This window comes from Amblyomma maculatum, chromosome 10 (assembly GCF_055883805.1).
Source record: "Amblyomma maculatum isolate TAMU_Amacu chromosome 10, ASM5588380v1, whole genome shotgun sequence".
Taxonomy (NCBI): Eukaryota; Metazoa; Arthropoda; class Arachnida; order Ixodida; family Ixodidae; genus Amblyomma; species Amblyomma maculatum.
The window spans coordinates 133,221,563-133,244,267 of NC_139353.1; the positions used below are offsets into that span (position 1 = coordinate 133,221,563).

Here is a 22,705-nt window from a genome sequence, read left to right on the forward strand (position 1 = left end):
CGGCTTCTTTTAGGCCTTTTCATGCCAATGAAACAAAGTCCCCGCTTCCTCGTTCCGTAGCACTACTACACGCGTTCTCGCAAAATCCAGATGTCTGAAGCTGGATTCGCATTTGACCTTTGGAAACGCCAGTAGGGCAGAGGACGAGGAGACAGAAGGCACGTGCGGCATGGATGATAATTCGGTATGCGTAGAGATACTCTCTTGTTTCTATATAAAACGTATGTGAGACCAATTCTGGAGTCGGGCTGTGTTCTTTTCTCAGGGAGTACTAAATACAAACTACAACCTATGTTGCTGCTATAGAGGCGCGCTTTACGACTATGTTTGGAGTTGTCAAAATCAATTTCAAATGCAGTCCTCTATTTAGAGTCCCCTGTACGTGACGTGAACTCTCGATTTGAGCTTCTCACTGTGCCAACCTTTTTACGAGCACAGGAATCTCTGTCTGGAGTGACTTCTCCCATTTTTATTACACACCAAGCTCGGTTTCTAGATTATCTTTGGCCGCAATACAAGCAACCACAATTTGTATTTACTCAGTCCTTGCTGTCCAAAATTGCAGTTTCGCTTATGTCAGTAAGACGCGTTAGCAATGTTCAAGCTACTTCCGCACTGCTCTTTGACCAGTCGTTGCCATCTAATGCAAAAAACTTGACTACCACTGTAATAAATGGGCACCTTGAAGGTTATCTATTACAGTATCCACAACACGTAGCTATTTTCGCAGATGCCTCACAACGGAATGGAAAAGCAGCAATAGGGATTTATTCCCAAGCACTTGATTGGAGTTTTTCTGTACGGATCCCTAATTACACACCAATATTTACTGCTGAATTGCTTGCAATTGGTTTGGTCCTTCAAAAAGTTCCCGGTAACATTACTCACGTAGCCATACTCTCTGACTGCCTGTCAGTCTTAGCAGCATTAGAAAGCCCAAAAATGCGTCTTTTGAAACAAACCCTGATGTTTTTCCTTTCGTTACATTTACAGAAAGTACGTTTTCAGTGGGTTCCGAGACACTGCGGCATCGCTTCTAAACAATGGCGGATTATTTAGCAAATTCACATCTCAATGGGCCTGTTGCCGATGTTGTACCCAATATTATCTTGATAAATATATCCCGTTTTTAACGGTTTCAAACGTTAAACTCTTTGAGCCATGAGCCACTCCTTGCGACTACAGATTTTAACCATTTAAATTTCCATTGAAATGTCCGATGTTGTACCTCGAGGCAATGTGAGGTCTCCATGACGCTCATGCGTTGTAGAATTCCTCCCTCAATCTTTATTTATGTCGCTCTGGATTCACGCCGTCAAATCTTTGTGCGTCATGTCATGACGTGGAAACAATTGAACATTACATCCTCTCCTGCCGCAGGTGTGCTACTCAGAGAAGAAATTATTTAGAAATACCTCTTGCTCGCCTAGGATTGCCATTTACAGTTCCTGTCCTCCTCTCCTTTGGTGCAACCGTCAAGGGGTATGCCCTAAAACCGGTGTGTCACTTACTTCATAACTATAATATTGCTACTGGAAGATTTGTGTGTTAGCGCTGATCTGTCGGAATTGTACTATGTGTTTCTTTTTATTATTATTTGTATTATTTTACCATTTTAATCCTGTTTTCATTGTTTTCTATTACTATCGCCTCAAAATTTCAAATGATTTCAGCAACACTAACTCCTAGTTATTAGGCTATCTATCATACAGTCAAATCAGCATTATCAATTATATTATGTCCCCTACAACGAATTCTGGCCAATCCCCCACTGTGGGTATGTGCCATTATAACGAGGGAGAACAAGTAGACGAAGAAGAAGAAACTACGAGGAGCAAGTCTCACGTGTCAAATTCTTTGCTACCCAATTCTTGGCCGATCCCCCTCTGTGGGTGTGTGCCAAAGGTTATTTGGACAACAACAACAACGTCGTCGCAGGCAGTCACCGTACAGGCATGGTAGCCCATAGAAAGCTGTAACCCGTCATGTGACGACACGTGTTGCTCTCTCGCAGCTGCCACGCTGGGGCAGTGGGAAGTTTCGCTTTGCTTTGTAATTGCGCTGTGGTACTCAGCGATCTCATCAAGAACGTTAACCCATACTAGATTTTTCGGAAACGCCAACATTGCATGAAGCTCCATTCTCCACTGTGAGAGTCAACATGTCTTTGAACACTGGGTACGGCAGACAAAACCCACACGAAGTGTGTCACTTTCCAGCTGGGCAGCGCGCTGCTCGTGCTTTGCGTAACCTCAGACGCTTTGTAGAACTCGTGCAATATCCCAAATACTTGCGCGTTCCCATTAGACATTTCTTCGTCTTCTGATGTTTTGACAGGAAAGGCTAAAAAGGGTGGACATTTGTTGTCTTCTAGTGAAGAGCTGACTTTAAAGTGTTGAACAGTAGTTATACCATGAATGTTTGCTGCCTAAGCCTGTACGACCATAATGAAGCAACTTCAGAAAAAATTTGCTTCTCACGACCATTTTACTAAACTAGGGCTCCAGTCCTTCTTCGTGCCTTTCATCGCGAATCTGGTGCTGGCTCCGGCAATTGAGTAAACGAGGCCAAAACTAAATTATTTGAAGGTGGTGTGATGAATCATGTGAATATATAGACGAAATAATGCAGACGCAGCGTGTGCAGTTCGAACGTATGCATGTGTAAAGCAACTATAAGTAAAATACCAGCAAAATGAAACCGAAAGTATAACAGGTTACAACGATGAATAACTTAAATGAAGCACAACCGCCAAAAAACATAAACCTGCAACACTCAGCGAGAAACAATTTGAACAAAATGTAAACTAATGGGACATGCGGCATTTTTATAGAGCTAGGCGCGAATGAGAAGACTGCTCTGTTTATTTTCTCTGGCCTTTCTTGGGGGAGTACCGTTGAGCTTTTTTGCTCAGAGCGAAAGGCTCTGTGCTCATCAGGGAGTCCCATCTGGCATCTTATAGATTAGATTGCGCGGTAACTATATAACTGCAAACACGCATCTGCCATACTGTACCACGTGCTCTCTCCAGCATGCCGGAGTGGATGAAGACGATGGCTTCACAGGAACGCGCATGCAGTAGTAAATAAGGGCCCATTACGTCACAGGCTGGTTCGAACGTTGCTTCTCTTCAGATATAGGTGAGTCCCTTTACTACTTAGGCAATTCGCAGGTTCTTGCATTCCGTCGATACTTGTCAATAGACGCCTAGGTCTGTTGCTACAGAAGCATGGGTAGCCATGATTGGCCACGTTTATTCTGTTCAGCCACGGTGGACGCATACTGTCAGCCATGATACTGCTTTTCGTGAATTGGCGAGGAGAATGAGAAATTTAAGGTGGTTTTGCTGCAGAAGTGAAACATGGCGGTTAGCATCCCCTGTCACTCGATATTTCTGTTATTTGGGTCTCTTGCGGCAATGCCTAGCATTCCGATCACACACCAAGGCACGTACGACTGTCGGGTGAGTCAAATTTTATGCCACATACTGACCTTTAACGTGCAGTGACATTGCCGCTGTGCAAGTGCTTAGCAGCGTCGCAGCAGCTGAGTGGCAAGGGCGCTTTACAACCCAGACGGGAGACCCGGAATACTGGCATGTGTGGTGCCAGTGCTCGGCGAAGTGGATCCACATGACAAGCCGAATTACGATTCGTCCGCACGGGCCAGCATGGGGTGGTTCAACGTCACTGATTCGCGCTCGATCGTTTCATAACTCCAGTCCTTCAGAGATGCGCTTTCTGTTTTCGGGCATCGAGGAAAGGTTTCTAGCCATACTCCCGATTCAAGCATGCACAATATAATATATTGCAATGAGGGGGAACACTTAAGCTCTTCCTCTAAGAGTATGACAGTAACAAAGATTACAAAAACTGCAATGGGAGTCATTAACGTTGTCCCGTTTTGCCCTTAAAGCTGCAACATGTCACCTTGGTTTATGCGATAGCCTTGAAGGCCTCGCTCGCCATGGACTGTGTCGTATGCGTCCTCGACGTGTCAAGCGAAAATTCATCTGGAAGATGGCAGCCGACATGGGAGACCACCGACCATGGTCGTAGGGTTATGCGATATAACTTGACATGACGTGATTTCGAGGAATTTGAACCTGGGTTATAGGATTCGGATGCGAGGGCAAGCGGAATCGAACACCCACAAGGATCTTTGCTTTCACAGTAAGACATGCTACCGTGAGGACACGCTGACACGTTATGACTTGATTAAATGGAGCTGTATATTTGTTTGGGATGAGGGTTCGCATAATATGGCATATTACGACTGCATAATATGGCAGCTGAGGACGGTATGCGCAAGATTACGTTACTGCAGGCCCAATATAAGAAAATGTGGATTAAGCGAGCAGTAGGTACATACACACGATCGAAAATTCGCGCATGGGATCCGTTACGTTATCCAATCATACCTTAAAAGCGGATCGTAAGTGTCCCTAGTCCAGTGCTTGCCCTCTACAGTATATCAGTTAAACGAGGTCTTTTGAAAAGATTGCAGGGCGCTTTAGCACAGAACAACGAGCGCTTCTTCTTTTTACTGTCACGCTGGTGTGCGGTTTAAACCCGTTTTATGGCTTCAGAGCAACGTGTCTTCGGACGCCGTTGCATAGAATTACCATGATAGTACTTGATGTAGGGCTTGTTGGTTCATTCTACAAAATATTGACGGCACAAAAGGCACCCACACAGGAAACGACAGAAAGAAATAGACAGTAAGAGCGCCACTGTCTATTTTCTGTCTATTTCTTTCTCTCGTTTCCTGTGTGTGTGTGTGCCTTTTACACCGTCAAAATTTGGTACCATGACAGCCCGTCGCAAATACGCGACACCGGTTGTGTGTGGCGGCACTGGTCAGTCGCTTGAAGGCGCTTTCTGCTTCCGTGTGCCCTTTAATGCCCTTTAGCAGCGTAGTACAAACGTTCGCTTCCAAAGGCTGAATGCAGCATGCTTATTGAGTTTTGTTTGGAGTAAGCGTGATCGCTGGCGCTACAGAGGAGCGCCTTCCGATTTGTATTTTACCACATAATGTATGGAACTTAGCAGCTCAGTACTTTGGTAGAACAGCGCAACAATAGCAATATTATAGAGCTGCTGGCCTTCCTCTTGAACCAACATTTTGGTTCATGGCCACTTTTCCCAAGCATTTCACCCCAGAAGAGGCGAGCACCAGGCCGGCGGAAATCTTGAATCCATCGAAAATCGGTGGGTACCCGGCGGCACTGGGGATCGAATCCCGTACCTAGGTTTTGACAAGATTTTGTATATCTGTAATAAGTGGTCTATGCTCAGATATTTTTTGGTGGTGGATAGCTTTTCAGTGCTTTTATGGGCAGCAGACGAAGACAATGCTCATGTTTTAGCCCAGACCCCCCTCCTACTGTGCCTTTTTATTGATGTTCTATGTAACCTGACGCTGCAGCCATGACGGATCCGAAAAGACCTCGAATGACGAATGATGAGATACTGGTCCAGCGCAACGGAAACAGGGCTGAATGGAAGGTAAGCGCCTTCGAATAGAGAGTGCGACTAGAATTTTGCTGCAGACTGGACTACATGTCTGTAACCGACATGTGTATTTTAACCTTTAGTTTCCCGAAGTAAAGGGCGCAGAGTAGAAATGATCTTGAAGCATTTCAGGGTGGTTTCCTTGGTCTAAGTTTAATGTACTTCGGTGTGTTCTCCGTTGAGGTTTTATACCCATATGATCATGTAAAAATAAGTTTTATGCAATCGTCGATAGCATATTTTGAACAAGTAAAACTGCGCGAAAAAGACGGGACATAAGAAACACACAGCCACAAACAAGGCGCCGAAGGCGCCTTGTTTGTGGCTGTGTGCTTCTTACGTCCCGTCTTTTTCGCGCAGCTTTACTTGTTCAATTAACATGAACCAACTAGCCCTTCAGAGTGTATTTATTACTTCAGCATATTTTGCTCAGAAATCTTGATAATTAGGGAGACATCTACTATGGCTAGCAGGAAACTGCTTACAGGCGCCTAATTTCTAAAAGATGAGCTGTATTTCGTGATTGTTGCTATTCCAAAGCTCTTAAAGCATATCGAGTTCTAGCTGGAGCCACGGAGACGTGGATAACTGGAACTAAAACGGCATATTTTTTATCCTGCGTGCAGGTATTTTCCCTCCCCAGCTCGCTGGATAAATTTCTTGAGGAGATTTCGGCTAGTTTCAACATGACGGCTCGGCGACTGTTCAACACGAAAGGAGGCGAAATCACCAGCGTCGCCCAAATAAAGTGAGCCAGATTTTTTCTCTAGCTCTACGCGGTAACAAATGCAATGAGCTCTGCTCTGGACACCGAACTAACGGATCTGCGTTTCTTGCCCCTCAGGAACCATGACATACTTCTCGCGTCGGCAGGCGAAGATTTCGTCGCTGGTGAGCTATAATCTTTTCATTGTTTTATGTCATATTGAAAATTGTAGAAAAATTAGGAGGACGCTTTATCTTCACTGTATAATCAGGAGTGATAGACGGCCCACTTATTGCCTCACTTCTAATGACCGCGCTTCGGCATCCCACCTTCGCTTCAACCAAACTACCTGCTTGTTACGAGCGTTTTAAGTCCTTCTCGGTGTCCTTGTTACTAAGTACGCTTGGTACTCGAGCACCATCATCAGAAGAGGGCCGTCTTCAAACGAGGTGACCACAGTATTACAACCATCTGGTACAATATCAGGCGACGTTACCTTCCTAGTGACATCCGCATGCAGGATCCATCACAAGTGTTCACACTCATCGACACACACACACACACACACACACACACACACACACACACACACACACACACACACACACACACACACACACACACACAAACACACACACACACACACACACACACACACACACACACACACACACACACACACACACACACACACACACACACACACACACACACACACACACACGCGCGCGCGCGCGCACACACACACAAGCACATAAGCACACACGCACGCACACACACGCACGCATACACACACACGCACGCACCCACACACACACCCACACACACGCACACACGCACGCACACGCACAGGAGGTTGATCGTCTATACTACGCTGGTTCCATTCACTAATGGCCAATTGCTACTGACTGATTCAGTCAATCGCACTATCATCCAACCTCTGTTAATCACATAATACTATATATGTCATATATGTTCCACAAAAGGTGCCCATATTTCTCCTGGCGCGTTTATCGACTTAGCCTTGAAGCAGGTGCACAGATGCGATTAGAACGTGGTGGCGGCATTTATGTTGACACAGACGTATTAGGTGAGAGTTCCAGTTGCCTTCGATTCGGTGCCACCCCAAATGTTGTCCTTGGCACTGTTTCCACCTCTTAAAAGAGCCCTTTCTACCGGTGTACGAAGACTTTTGGACGCATGAAAACCAGTACGCCTAGTGTAAAATGGCCTCTCTGAGGGGCACAGAGTTTTTAATTTGAACTTTAAGCTTGGTGACATTTTGCAAGAAATATATCATCATAATGAACGCGCACTGTACATAAAAAAAATAAAATAAAAAAGAAAACGATCTCGTACATCTTGGAATACTTCCTGTTCAGAAGCATCCCTTGGTTGTAAGCATTAGGACTACTGAAAGATTTTGACGTTTTCTATGATCAAGCATGTAAGTGGTTTTCAAAAATACAAGGCCCACGGCTTCAGTCGGTGGAGCGGCTGCCGAGCCGCACCGCGGCGCTGCTATCTCTGCCCGGCGCTCGGTACGAGGGTGCCCTATGTGACGACAGCTCCCTCCCTCCCTCCCTCTCGCGCTGTAAAGTAACACGCCGTTGGAACTGCGCCGTTGGAATGTGCGGCGTTCCTCCGTTTCGCCTTTCTTCCTCTATGGTTTCGCCGCTCCCGTTCGCTACGAAAGAGGGCGTCTGGACTCTGGATATTTGCATCACCGGTCTCGGCGCGCCTTTGCAAATACTGGCGTCCTGCTACCTTCCTCCAACATACGTTCATTGCCGTACGTGCATCGAGACGCGAAAAACGAGTGTCGTGCCTCTCTCTCGCCGCGCTGTTATCGGACCTATAGGGACCGGGCGCCCGTTGTATGGCGCCACCGTCGCCTCGGTGGAACAGCGCCGCCCGCGGCGGAGTGCCGAAACAGCGGAATGCCGAGGCAGCTGAGCGGCGCAGTCGTTTTCGTTCTGCGAGGCATTTTTGAGCCTGTTCCTACCCGTCGTTTTGCGGTGTGGCTTTGAGAGCTTTGAGCTGCGTTGAGTAATCGCAAGGAGTATTGTTTAACCGGGAAATCTTGAAAAATAAAAGGGCCGTTCTCGGCAGGGCGTGCGTGTCTTTTTTTTTTTTTTGAAACCGCCGGGTGCATGGTATTTCTGTTATATACTCGAAAATGCCGCGCGCGTGATTTCACCATGCGCTAGGAACACCTTCGTTAGGCACTTGTTAAGGCGACTTCGAAGACGGGAATTGCGCCTGTACTGTGCGTCTATCTTAAATTAGGTCTAGTCGGAATCTGCCTGAAGTTCAAATACCGCCGAGCCGTGTAGTAGTGGTAGTTGTAATGGTCAGCGTTCATGTAAAATGAAAAAGATGCTGCACCTGTCTTTTTTGGTAATAGCTAGGCTCAAACGATTCAGAGTAGAAAATAGCAAATGACATTCCAGTTTCAACCTTGCAACGAGAGCTGTAAAAGGAGAAAAATAAACAAGCAAGACAAAAGTAGGATCCTATTTATGGTTGGAATAGCAAGCACACATATACTTCCAGGACTTCCTGCACAATTACGCTACAAAAGCTCACTGAACCCGGCCTTAAGACTATCAAATTTAATCATAATATAAGCCAAATGAGTAATACACCTCAGCATCATTTTTACATATACGACAATGCTCTTGTTGAACACGTCGGAGCTGCTACATATAATTGACTTAGAAAATATTATACTATACATGTCGTTCACCCGACATGCTGCGGAGGTGGGGAAAAGAAAAAAAAATTAAATTTCCTGCTTGCGTTCTCTCAGCGCAGGAAGTTCAATGCGATTGAACCCACCTGCCTTGAACATCTGAAGGCAATAGTCCAATACTGTCAAACTGTTAAATACAATCGAAAAAAAAAACACAGTGTGATGTGTTGTAAGATAAGACACCGACCACTAAGAGAGCGTTCTATTGTTAAATGAATCCCTCTGATGGCTCGTTCGCTAAGGTGCTCTACCTTCTCAGCGTACCACGAAGTTGCGGGGCCGATACCTAGCTGAGAGTGTGATGAGTGTGAGGGGACACGACCATGTATGTAGTTTTATATTTGCACGCAAAGGAATCCGGATAACTGAAAGCCATTCCTTTTACAACTTTGTCACTGCAGCTTGCCGGACTGCTGCTAAATCTGTTTACATTGGCCATAGAAGCAATTTCTGAGAGAGAAAACGATCTTGTCATACTACGCCACAATCAGGAAACCTCACGTTCCCTAAAACGCCGATGAGAAACACATGTATTTAGGCGGGCCAGGAAATGGACGCTGCTGAGAAAATACGTAAAGCCGTGTCAGGTGCAACGTGAATGCGAAAAAAAAAACTGCTACACGGCCTTCGAAATTAAAAAAAAAAGGCTACGTTTATGTTCGTCTCCTCACATTAAATTGTATTTTTTTTTCTTGTTCGACCTTTATATGAAGCCCATAGCAGATTTTGTGACCATGCGGTATTGATTGCGCTGTGAAATGAGTGATTTTATTAGGCAAAATGGACATGCCACAAACAAATATTAACAAATTCTAAGAGTATCAACGAAGAGCTCTCAGCGCATTTTCATTAGTTGACAAACGAAAAGAGGAAAAATGACAAGATCATGGTAATAGGCATTGTTCATGTCTCCTATCTGCTCTTTCTGTCAAGAGAAAAAAGTAAATTATCTTTACTATGTAAGCGAAAGTATCTGCACAGACATTGTCTCTGCCCATCACTGAAGATCTAACGCAGCCCGAACGACGATGGTGGAACTGCCTTTTCTTTTTCCGTGCTGGGGTTTTCTTGTACACAGGCGGGGAAATGCTAGCGTTGTAACTTACGTTGTAGGGTTATTTCGATTTCCAATTGTCAATAAAGTAACTACAGATGAAGGAGTGCGGCTTCGACACCGAGACTCTCGTGCCGTCACTCCTGGGGAACAGAAGGCACAGAGCATCCGGTAGCAAGCGGAATTTTAAAAATTCCGCACTTTCCATGACCACACAGTAACCAAATACGTAGATTCGTGCCTTTGCCTTTCAAAGAACCATGCTTAGGTCACCCGCTACTCATGCTTCTGTGGAAACCCGTAGAAAGGAATCGACTTAAAAACGTCCGACGAGTTTGCGTAGCTGCCAGTGGAGCCAACAACGCACCACGTTTCGCCAGCCTTGTTTGGCCAGACTTCATTTCACTGGACATATTCACACAACTAGCCCAACTTTCTGTTCTCTTGAGGATAGTATATTCACGCACAACGTCATCTAAACCTTAGGATTTCCAATTTCCGCACAAACCAATGACGAACAGTACGCTCCAATGCGCTGGCAATGCGCCGGCCCCGGCCGGCGCATTCCGGCGTTTGAGCGATGCGCCGAGAGGCGGCGCCACCCGTACAGCTGTCCGGTCCCTATGTCCACGGAGCATTCAGATGCCGCGCTCTGCAGTGGAGAGACCTTGCTACTCAGTTCGCTTCTCTAGTGCCGTTGTGGCAAAACTCAGTATGACTTTTTTAGAAAAGTCTGCTCTCCTCAGTGCAAACTCTTCGAAAGAAGAAATACCAAGTTTAATGGGAACAAATGTTCTACCATTGGCCATTTTGTCTAGTACAGTTGCACTTGACAAATCGGAGACCTTAAACGTCTACTGTGAATCATGTCAGTGAGAATAAATTTGAACATTGTGCTAGAATTAATGATATATCACTGGATAGCTTGTCAGGTATGATAACACTGTAATAATTGTGGGTATTAATGAGTTGTCACTAATTTGTAATTTGCGGTTAAATATTTCGCTACACCTTCAAGTCATAAATTGTTGGTAGCTATGCAGAGTATAATTGCGCTGGACTAGCTAATTGTACTTTTCAATTATTCATCGCTCTTTTGTTAATTGCAAATAAGTATGAAATATGCTACACCATGAAATCATGCATGGTTGGAAAACGTGTATGAAGCGTTATAGCAAATAATAATTGGTAGGGGCTAAATTATTGTCGCTAATTTGTTAATTGCGTATAAATATATACGTTGAACTACTACCTCAAGTTACGTATAATTAAATAGCTTATATAGAGTATTATTGCACAGAACTAATATAGGCGTTATTTATTTAGTGCTAATTTGGTAATTACGAAAAAATATATGTTACGCTAAAACATCCAAATACGTATCATTGGGTAGCTTATGTCGAGTATTATTGCACAGAACTAATAATATGGGTTAAATATATTTATTACTAGTTTGTTAATTGCGATTAAGTATATTCCCCACAACTATTTAAAATACGAAATGAGACCACAGCCGGGGTAAGGGACTAAACCGAGAAACGGCTGGTGAAAGAAAGCAGCACAATCGATGCCATTGAAACGATCCGAGACTCTTGCCTATACGGCCATCTTTGCAGCTATGCGGAGCTGAAAAATGTTATTATTTTATTTCGGGGCGATGTTGGTTTCAGCAGTTTAAGGACACCTGAATATCGCCTGGACTCATTTTACGCCATTGCGAAATTTTACGTTGTATTGGTATGTATGGAGATCGAACTGTAGAATTCACCAAGTAGTACTAGTATATGTGGCTGCTCTTCCAGCTCTGCACGATGCCGTTCAAGCTTGGATGACCTGTACATGTTTTCGTAGGCATTGCCAGTAAGGACCATTAAATTAGCTAAAGGTCCTATCTGAAGCTCGTTCTCGTCTGTTCTCGACCAACACTTTCTTCGGCGTGTTGGTCGCCAATCTCGTTCGCAGAATCTTTGTCCTTGAGAAGCAAATTTGCAACGCCCTTCTAAAATTGAGAAATAAAATGCTCCGAGAAACATTGTCTGTGAACAGGTGGAAAATGAAGCAACAGCAATTGAATATATCCAATAGTTCCCCCAAATTATTTCTGACAGGTGCTGCTGTGAGAAAATAGCTTGGGCAATTTGCAGTATGGCTTGTTATCAACGGTGTTTTTCTAGTACCAACATTATGAAAAATACCGGGAAGCAAAAAAAAATGTGTTATAATCACATGTGGGCATTGCATCCAATTATGGAAGTGATAGTAATGGGTGATACATAGGCACAAGGGAGAAGAGCTGGCCTGGGACGAAACGGGGATTCGGCATGTTAAGAGAAGTGAAGCAAATATATGTGTCCTAGCAGGATGGCAAAGGCCAAGCCAGGCAGATCAAATTAGGAAGTTACCAGCAATGAAGCAGTCAATGCAGGCACAGGACAGGCTGCTCTATATGAATATGGGTGAGAGCTTCTTTCTTCTATGGAGGCTAGTGATTATTGCATGACTATGAGCTTTTAGCGATTGATGTTTTATGAATGAATTCAATGTAATTGGCTGTATATAAATCAGTCATGTGTGTTTTTTGTGGTCATGGTTTTCGATAGACAAGCTAAAGATGAATTGTGTCTAGGCGCATACACATTAGATTACGAGATGATTTCTTATGAGATGTGCAAGAATGTAAAATGAGAAATTGTGTACAATGAATATGCCGATTTTATCACTGCGCTTATTGTAAACTGTGCGCTCGACTGGGGACAAACGACGAACTGCCACCTTTTGGATTCCATGCACGTGAGAGTGCATACAATTCTCCAAGGATGTGCATTTTAATCCAACCCATATTGTAGTTTTGACAGAGGTCTTGAAGAGTGAACAACGTTGAGATAAATGTCACGACAGGACAGAAGTGATTACGGCAGATTATCCTAGAAACCTTTATTTTGGTTAGAATAATGATATTCGAATTTGTAAATTACTGCCGATATGTTAAATAAGAAAGCTAACAGTGAGGCTGGACACAAGAATAAGGTTGTTACTTCTGCAGTGAAGTCAAAGTCTTACTGGCTTTTCTCGTACACGGGGATATCTGCTTAGAACAAAAGTGCTGGATAATCATACTTAACAAAATATTGTTTAACTGAGTGCACATATTTCATATCCCTTTTCGTTAGAGCCACTAAAACGGATAAAAATATAATGTGCCACTGTTACCTATATAGACAGTCTTGTACAAGCGCCTACCCCTGAATCATGGCTATACAGCTCCATTCAGCTCGGTTGTCGTCACGGAGTATTCTCAGCAGCAAGTTCGCATTTGCTAGTTGCACAACAGAATTGGTAGAAAAACCTATAGACTAATTTCTCAGAAATATGTTAGACTTGTCCTGGGGTTCAATTTAATTGAATCAAGTGAAGGCGCCCAGTGTTAGCAGTAGGATCAGCCGGTACCACTTAAAACGAGCGCTGACATCCAAATATTTTATAATCTACACTAGCTGATTGCATAATGCCAGTTCCATTGTCGATTTCGTGAGCTGTCATGTCACTGCACCATAATGGTTCTGCGAGTGAGCTGCTAGAGATTCTATGAAATGGATCAGTGCTTAGAAGATGACAGGATAGAAAAGGCGCGCACAGGGATGGGTTCAATGTGCTCTATCACAACGGAAGGAGATATTCGTTCTTTCAATGCATCTGCGCAACGAACAAAACAGAATGAAACATCGTCACTCACTGCTCAGTTGGACTGTATTTCCGTTTCTGTTTCGTGGGAGCGCAGGCCTTCCTCAGCCGCAACTCTCTGCTGCTGTTCCTCTCAGCGACAACACAGAGTGGATCCTGCTCAACGTAGGCGGGAAGCACTTCGCTACCACGAGGCGAGTGGACGCATGGCATTACTGGCGTACGCGGCGCATGCAACAGCTATTTAGTCAGTCCTACTCAATGCACATGCATAGCACCGATGGATTGCTTCCGTGAGACCTTGAGCCCAGCCTTAATATCAAACCCCCCTTCAAGCTTCAGCAACACGACTGTTGCATCATTGCTTAGCTTACGTAGTGTATAATAGCAATACAAGTTTTGTCTCGTTCGATATCTTATATCGAGCATATTCTTGCAATTAATGTTCACGCATCGTAAGTAATAAAAATTAATTTGAAAATTGCAAATATTTAGGCCACAGCCTTCAGTAATTTATCTCTATATAGCTTATGACGAGTAAAATTCAACTGTAAAGATGGCAGGGCTTAATAATTACCAATGTATTCGTTCTTGTATCATTTTGTACTCTATGCTACAACGTTATACCATATTTCGTTGAAAAGGTATGAACGATTAGCATTAAAACTAAGCGCTGAACCTCGCAAAACAGTTCTATCGAAACTATCACTCTTCTAACTCGTTTCAACAATGGTAAACCACTTCCCATTTATCCTGCTTGGATAAACAGCGACATCGGTCGACAGTGGTATCATTTTCCATGCACCGATAGAGCACTAGGCACGGTGAAGAATGACCTCGTTTTCGTCAAAGCTGAAAAACTCAATTTTAGCTGTCCAGGGAGGTAAAAGTACACCCGTTCATAAGCCTCTTAAGGAACCTGACAGTCCTGTAATTCGAACTACCGTTCTCCCTTCTTCCTCATTATTCGAATAATTGCAACCACAACTGCGTGGTCAGTGACTGAAACATACACGGCTCGTTTGGTCTTCCTTCCATCTGTACCACTCCGTCTGTTAGCCACGTTTTATACCATTCAAAACTGGTTGACAGAATCAATTTTGAAGTGCTGTTCATTTACGCAGTCAAATTTACAAGTAAAACCGTTTGCTGGGCTAGTTGGAATCTTTATCAGTCCAATTTATAGCGTTATTTTGTCTGCAGCCAAAACACCTTTCCGTTACTAGAACCTTGTGCTCTGATTAAGTTAGTTTTGAGATTGCTCACTTTGGGGGGGGGGGGCGAAAGTTTTTGCCATTATAGTTTTTGCCTCTATAGAACGTGTTCAAAATAACTCCGTCCGTTTCATTTATTCTAATTACAGCCGAACCGAAAGTACTACAGCCATGAAGTCCGACCTTCAACTTCCATCATTAAGATCACGTCGCAAAATATCTCGCTTAGTCCTGTTCCACAAGCTCTATCATCATCCTAGCCTGAGTGACGAATTCTTTCTTCAACCTCACTATGTATCCCATCGCATTCACCATCATCATAAAATCGGCCTCGGTAGATGTAATACACACTCTTTCTTACAGTCATTCATACCCCGAACATCGACTGAATGGAACCACCTTCCCGCAGATATTGTTTCCATCAATGATAACTCAAATTTTCGTGCTGCTTTAGCTAATACTGTATACTGACTGGATTTTTTGCACTGCTTCTTGTTGTATATAATTGTTTTGTATTTATTGTTGTATTTTAGATATTTTTGAAATTCATATCCTTCTAAACGAGACGGTTATGCTTATTTTGTTTTGTTGTTAACCCACTCCCCTCTTCAATGCCTTTACGGGCCCTGAGGGTATTGTAAATAAATAAATAAAATGATATAGTCTTATAGTGTACAGCTTAGACCACTGACAATTCTAGGCTGACAGGTTTGATGAGCGAGGAATTCAGAAAACGTCCGAGCTGACTGGAATAATTAAAACTGTAAGAATGTCTTTATAATTGATAACACAATATTTACCACATCGTAAGCAGCTGTTTTGAGTGGGTAGTGAGATCAGTACTGTACTGTGAAAGCGATGCGATAATAGCAAGAGTCTAAAAAGAAGCATAACGAAGCAAGAAAGGTTTTGTGATGACAATGGGAGTAAACTAAAGGAGCGAAGGAATAGCTCAGTATGACTAGGGCACAGAAAAGTATTGGTATTTCATTCTCTACAAAGACAATGTGCAGCTAGAAGTTTTTAAAGTCAATACTGTCATAGTACGTTTTGACAGAGACCCACTGCTTTTTTCAGGTCGACACTTTCCTCAGCGGGACCGCGGTCCTTGCTGGCAGGACTCTGGCAGAGCGGAGCCTCCCTTGCCAAGGACTCACAGGGCGCGTTCCTGTTTGATCGCGACCCAGTCTACTTCCGACCGCTGTTAAACTACCTCCGCTACGGGCAGCTGATCCTGGACAAGGGAGTTTCTCCCAAAGGCGAGTCGTTTACGCGAACTTATTAGCTTGCTGCAGTGTTTGATGCAGCGGATGTGAAAGAAGCAATCACGGTGCAGAAATTTTAAATGGAAAGAAAGAGGGAGATAACGAGCGACATAGGGATGGACGACAACTGCGGGAAGGCTGGAGAGTGCATTTAGAAAATATGAGCAATATTCTAGCTGAAACCGATTATAGGGTATGCAGGGAAGCGAATAAAGTCATGTAACCTAATATGGGCTTGCAAATAGTGGAAGATTGTGATAGCAAGAGCAGGAACCTTCGACGCTTCTTGCAAGAAAATTCTTTACAAGAGCTCATGCAGTATGCTTTAATGGCAATTTTCGAAAGAAAGTAATTGATGACGTGCTCATTGCTCGATCGCATTCGAATAGAAGAAGCCGTATGCTATGTGTTTTGAATTCTGTGGAGAACATGAATAGAGGAAAGAAGGGCATTATGTCGCGGAAGGGAAATGATTCCCGATATTTCCTCACAGTCGTAGAGCGACGAAGCGTATCTGTACAGCTTCCTGCCAGACATTACATCTCTCTGTCTTCGAGTGATCTCTTTTTTTGAGCACAGGTATTTGCTTGCCGAAGTGCCTACCTATTGTAGTTACAGAAAAGTGGAAATGCGAGTTCCGCAAACGGCACTAGCGGAGAAAATCAGAGGTTTGGCGGGCGCGCCAAGAAACATGTAGATTCGGCGGGTATCTGGCCGCATCTATGGCCGTTCTATTCTCGACCGCGAAGCACTTTCTACTTTCGAAAATTATCGCATAATTCACTGCTCGCATTACACCACACCGCCGGAACAAAAGTAAGTAGGTAGCCACAAGCGCCTACACAGAGCAGTGATAGAGGGTGCCATAGACCTCTTCTCACGTTTCGGCCTGAGCCGTCCAGAAATTTAAGAGCGGACGACGGGGGAACGCGATGGGGATAAAGGCGCGCTCGCCTGTGCGCTCACACACACACACACACACACACACACACACACACACACACACACACACACACACACACACACACACACACACACACACACACACACACACACACACACACACACACACACACACACACCAATGAAAACGTAGGATATTTTAAGAGGGCGCAGCCGTGCGAGAACTTTCTGCACAGTGGGCTTCAAGACTGCCGGAAGCGAACCTCTCGGAAGATATTAAGCACAAGGGTAAAGGGGAAATGAGCGGCTCCTTATGACACAGAAAACTGCAGAAAACGGCATGAATGAATTTAACCCGAATTTCACGCCCCATTAAATGCCGCCTATGTCATCGCGTCGGCGTGAAATTCAAATATATATATATTGTCGCTATATTTGATGAGTGTGCAGGTGCAGTTATGCGCGAGATGCGCATAGCCAGTACTAAGATGTCATGAGACCTCTTCAAGACGTTCGAAAGGTTTGCACGGTTTCTATTAGGTGAACCTAGTTCACTTCCTAGTCCCACAGCATCGTCTTCCATTAATACTTCAACCTGCTATGTCTACAGTTGAATGTCTCTACGAAACAGGCTTAGCATTGTGAGCTTTGCACCTCATTCGTAAGTTTTGTAACTAGTAGTGGTCTCAATGAAACAGAAAAACCCTTCAGAACCCCTATGACCGCTGTTCTCGTGTATGCATCCTTTTAATGCTTCTACCACTTTTCCGATGTCTTATGAATTGAGGTTCACGTAATAATGTAGTATCCAATAAGTGCTAATTTCCACAACTTTGCGGGCTGGCTGCTTACTCGGTTGCTGTGGTTAAGCACTGTGGAGCGGTGAAGATGCAGTGTATGAGCGAGGCGAAAGCCTCTCCGCGAATGATGGGGCGTTAGGATGTGGGGTGAGGGTTTCTGCCGGTTTGTCACCCGTTAATAATTAAGGGGGTATTATTAACGATGCGCCCTTAACGGTGCGCACACTCCCAGACACCCTTAGAGTGAGTGGGGGTAGCTGTTCCGGTCGCAAAGGAGATGCCCTCGACTTGCGTGGCAAGCTCAGCCGGAATTCAACTACCTTGTAGTGACAGAAGGGGGGTGGTCGTTTGGTGCCCAGCGGTCGCCGGTTCAAACCAGAGTAAGGATCGGAGTCAGAGGTAACAAACAAAACCACAATTTATGCACAGCAAGAGACGATACAAAGGAATACACAATATCACTTGAAGTACAACAGACGAGAGGTTCACAGAATACAAACGCTAAGCATGCAATTACACAGGTATCCAATAACGTAGAGGCTTTACAACAGATGAAACACGAGAGAGTACATAAACAAACACCAAATTGTTCACCGGGCACTGTTGCAGTCCGACGCCTCAAGAGTCACGATGTGGCCGCCATACGAGACGAGCGCCGCTCCCTTGAAAGTCCGTGGGCTTGCCAGCAGCGGGTGATCCCCGGGAGTCCAGCCGAAGCGCGAGCACGTCGCAAAGCACTTGACGAACTGAATGACTGACTGACTCATCAAACGGCGCGGTCTCTTTAAATAGGGCGCGCCGCGTCTGTTTGTTAACACGCGCCAAAGCTAGCGCGCACACACACATAGCTTCGCTGGTTGTAGCTCCCTCTTCTCCTCCCGTCGAGCCGCGCGTCGTCATTGGCCAGGTCCCATAGAACCTTCTCGAAAGGCCTGGCACATTCCAGGCCGATGAACCACCGTCCCCCCCCGGGCAAGGGGAAAGAGGGTGACGGCAACGCGTACAAAGCTACGCACTCTCCCGCGCGGGGAAGGGGTTTTTTTCTATACATGCTTTCCACGCGACGCCGCGCGGGCCTCGCGCCGTGTCGGCTTAATGAAATTGTGCGCCGATTTCGTGACACTGCCCCTCCCTTAAAGAATATTGTCCCACAATATTCACACCAACCACGAACATCGCGCGCACATGCATGCGCTCACAACTGTATGGGGCAAATGTTCACATCACACATATTGCACAAAATTCACAAGCTGTAATAACACATTACAGATATCATATATCAATGCCATGAAATTCACAAACATGTCAACACACTGTTCTCGGATACACATAGGAATCAACAACACAGAAACGCACAGCTATTCAAATGTGAAGCGCACAAACCCAAGGCATGCTTTCGCCTATATTTCCACAAACGGCTTGTGGCTCTTCCTTCGAACAGGTGAGCCCCTCTCAAACTACCTAGCGCGCCAGTTCTCTTTCTTACGAAGCACTGGTACTTCTTTCTCACGCGTGTCCTGCTTTTCTTCCTCATTCGCGTTTTGATCTTCCTTATATTGTCTGTTTGCCGATCAGAAGTAGTTTGGCCCTTGTACCTGAGGCCCCCAACAGTACGCTCGCGGAGAGAAATGTTGCCTGCAGGCCTAATATTATTCCGTGCCGGCCGCCCAGTTTCTTCTCTGTCTGAGTTGTTCTCCTTGCGCTTCAAGCCCTTCAGTAACTTCTTCCTTTTCTTTCTTCTTGACTTTTCCCGCTCCATTTCACCTGACTTGGCAGGTTTGAAGTTGTTTCTTTTCATTTTCACTTTTATTCGCACCTTTGGCCGAGAAACGTTTGATCCGGTTTTACCCTCATAATCAGAACATTGCTGTCTGAAAGGAGCGTCTTTTTGAGAACTTTGTTCTCCCTCAATCCTTTTCATTTTCTTTCTTTTCTTTGCGATCTTAAGTCGTACCTTCTCAAAGCAGGACTCATTTTCAACTAGGGACTCATTATCCTCACTTTTGGTTACCTCCTGTTCCTTAAAATGTTTCTTGAAACTTTTCATTGCAGTGCAGTCTTCGCTTTCTTCCATTTCTGAATCCTCAAGGTTAGGATCTGCACTGCCACCTTCATCCCAGCTTTCGTGCTCACTGCAATTTGAAGTCTCCTCATCCCGGTCACTCATGCACTCAGCCATGGTGTCATTTAATAAGAAGCCACAATCCTGCCCTTCTTCATCTTCAGGGGATGAAAATCCGAAAGAGGTTTCTGGCTCGATAACTACCTTCACAGCTTCGCCGCAACCTGTCATTTTGGAGGGGACAATCTCACTTTCTTGAGAAATCTTAGCTCCAGAAAAGTGTTTTCTTGCTGAACATACTGTCGTGGGAACGGACTGTTCCACAACCTTACTCTGACCCCTGGAGCTAGTCTCACCTTCTTCAGTGGTTGTCAAGGAGCCAGTCGGTACCTTTTCAAACAATATAGCCGCGTGCAGCGGCGGTTCCGCAGCCGGGCAGTAAGCAGTAGAGCCCTTAGCAGCATTTTCTAGTTCGTCAACCTCGATAGTAATGCCCATTTTCTCTCCAGAGTCAGATAGTAGTAACTTTGTATCTTGAGCCTTCACTTCTGTCTGTGTAGGCATACCTAGCGTACTCCACTCATCTGACAGAGTTTGTTTTGCTTTGGGAGCAAACATCTCTTCAGCCTCGTCGGCGTGACAAAGTTCGGGATTTGGTGGTCCCGCGTCCTTGATGCTACCCAAGATTAGATCGTACACTAGGTGTTGCATGCATATCGCAGTCACAACGCCGGTGAAGATCGGAGTCTTCACATGCACTTTGGCTTCAGGAAACAGTTTAGCGGAACCATCGAGGAAAAGCACAGGAGTCATTTCTCCGGTAAGCTCTTCATCAAGAACTAATTCTCTTTTTATAAACACTGCAGTGCTCCCTGTGCTTGTCAGTACAGAAATCGATTTGCCTCGAATTGTTCCGCTGAGAACCGGAATTCCAGCACTCTTGGATCCCGGCGCGGTGCACGCAACTGTGCATAATACTGGAGTTTTCTCCCAGCTCTTTTGTTGCACACTGTCGATGTCGACGTCTTCATCGCAGCGTTCAAATGAAGAGTCGCAGACACATGACGGCTGTACAAATGGCTTCCTTGGACAATGCACTGCTTTATGTCCCTTACCACCACAACTAAAACAATTAACCATTCCTGTGTGCACAAGGTTGTTACGGCAATCTGAGGCATAGTGCCCTACTTTATTGCACCTGTAGCATTTCACTTGGGGCCGGAATAATTTCTCACTATTGCCCCTTCCTTTGGCTAGCGCTGTCTGCTGCCTCTCACTCTTCATAGGCGCTTCTTTGACCTTCAATGAAAGCATTTTCTCCTGGTGGTCAAATTTTGTTTCTTGCGCCTTTTGATATTTCACTGCCCATCCTCGGGCGCTTTCTTTTTCTTCTCTCCCAAAATGGGTTATTTCGGTTACTTCTCGGGCTCTTGCCCTTTCTCTTGGCGCCCCTAATCGGGCTTTTTGAGCAGCTACTCGAGAGCTCTCTGCCTTGTATCTTTTCCTCTGTTCTTCATTCGCAGAGGCTTCTATATAAATCAGCCTTCGCCTCTCATTTTCTTTTCGCTGACTCTCTCTTTCCTTATTAGCCTCTTCTAGAACCTCTCTTTCTTTTCGGTCCACCCATTCACGCAGTTCAGCTCCTTTAAGACCTTTCTCTAGGCCCAACGCAATAATCTCCTTGAGATTCATGTTCAATCTGAACTGCCTAATGCTAACATATAGCACTCTCAATGGACCCTCACAACCGCTTCAGCGCGGTACCTCTCGCTATCGCTCTGCTGTTACGCCGTTTACGACCTCTTCGTAAACTCTTCCAACTCGTTCTCCGTCCTCTGCGCTTGAGTGCACCAAACGTCCTGTCGCGGACGCCAGAATAATTGTCACCCGTTAATAATTAAGGGGGTATTATTAACGATGCGCCCTTAACGGTGCGCACACTCCCAGACACCCTTAGAGTGAGTGGGGGTAGCTGTTCCGGTCGCAAAGGAGATGCCCTCGACTTGCGTGGCAAGCTCAGCCGGAATTCAACTACCTTGTAGTGACAGAAGGGGGGTGGTCGTTTGGTGCCCAGCGGTCGCCGGTTCAAACCAGAGTAAGGATCGGAGTCAGAGGTAACAAACAAAACCACAATTTATGCACAGCAAGAGACGATACAAAGGAATACACAATATCACTTGAAGTACAACAGACGAGAGGTTCACAGAATACAAACGCTAAGCATGCAATTACACAGGTATCCAATAACGTAGAGGCTTTACAACAGATGAAACACGAGAGAGTACATAAACAAACACCAAATTGTTCACCGGGCACTGTTGCAGTCCGACGCCTCAAGAGTCACGATGTGGCCGCCATACGAGACGAGCGCCGCTCCCTTGAAAGTCCGTGGGCTTGCCAGCAGCGGGTGATCCCCGGGAGTCCAGCCGAAGCGCGAGCACGTCGCAAAGCACTTGACGAACTGAATGACTGACTGACTCATCAAACGGCGCGGTCTCTTTAAATAGGGCGCGCCGCGTCTGTTTGTTAACACGCGCCAAAGCTAGCGCGCACACACACATAGCTTCGCTGGTTGTAGCTCCCTCTTCTCCTCCCGTCGAGCCGCGCGTCGTCATTGGCCAGGTCCCATAGAACCTTCTCGAAAGGCCTGGCACATTCCAGGCCGATGAACCACCGTCCCCCCCCGGGCAAGGGGAAAGAGGGTGACGGCAACGCGTACAAAGCTACGCACTCTCCCGCGCGGGGAAGGGGT

General features: G+C 45.3%; 1 protein-coding gene across 1 annotated transcript in view; it reads left to right on the plus strand.

Annotated features, from left to right (window-relative positions):
- The first annotated feature begins 5,429 nt into the window (after positions 1–5,429).
- Positions 5,430–22,705, plus strand: part of LOC146177489 (BTB/POZ domain-containing protein KCTD9-like) — a 69,834-nt gene continuing 52,558 nt past the window's right edge. Inside the window, exons 1-4 of the mRNA XM_084581578.1 lie at positions 5,430–5,507; positions 6,140–6,261; positions 13,847–13,903; positions 16,001–16,182. Coding sequence (XP_084437704.1) covers positions 5,430–5,507; positions 6,140–6,261; positions 13,847–13,903; positions 16,001–16,182 — 439 coding nt within the window. The remainder of the gene's footprint in view (positions 5,508–6,139; positions 6,262–13,846; positions 13,904–16,000; positions 16,183–22,705) is intronic.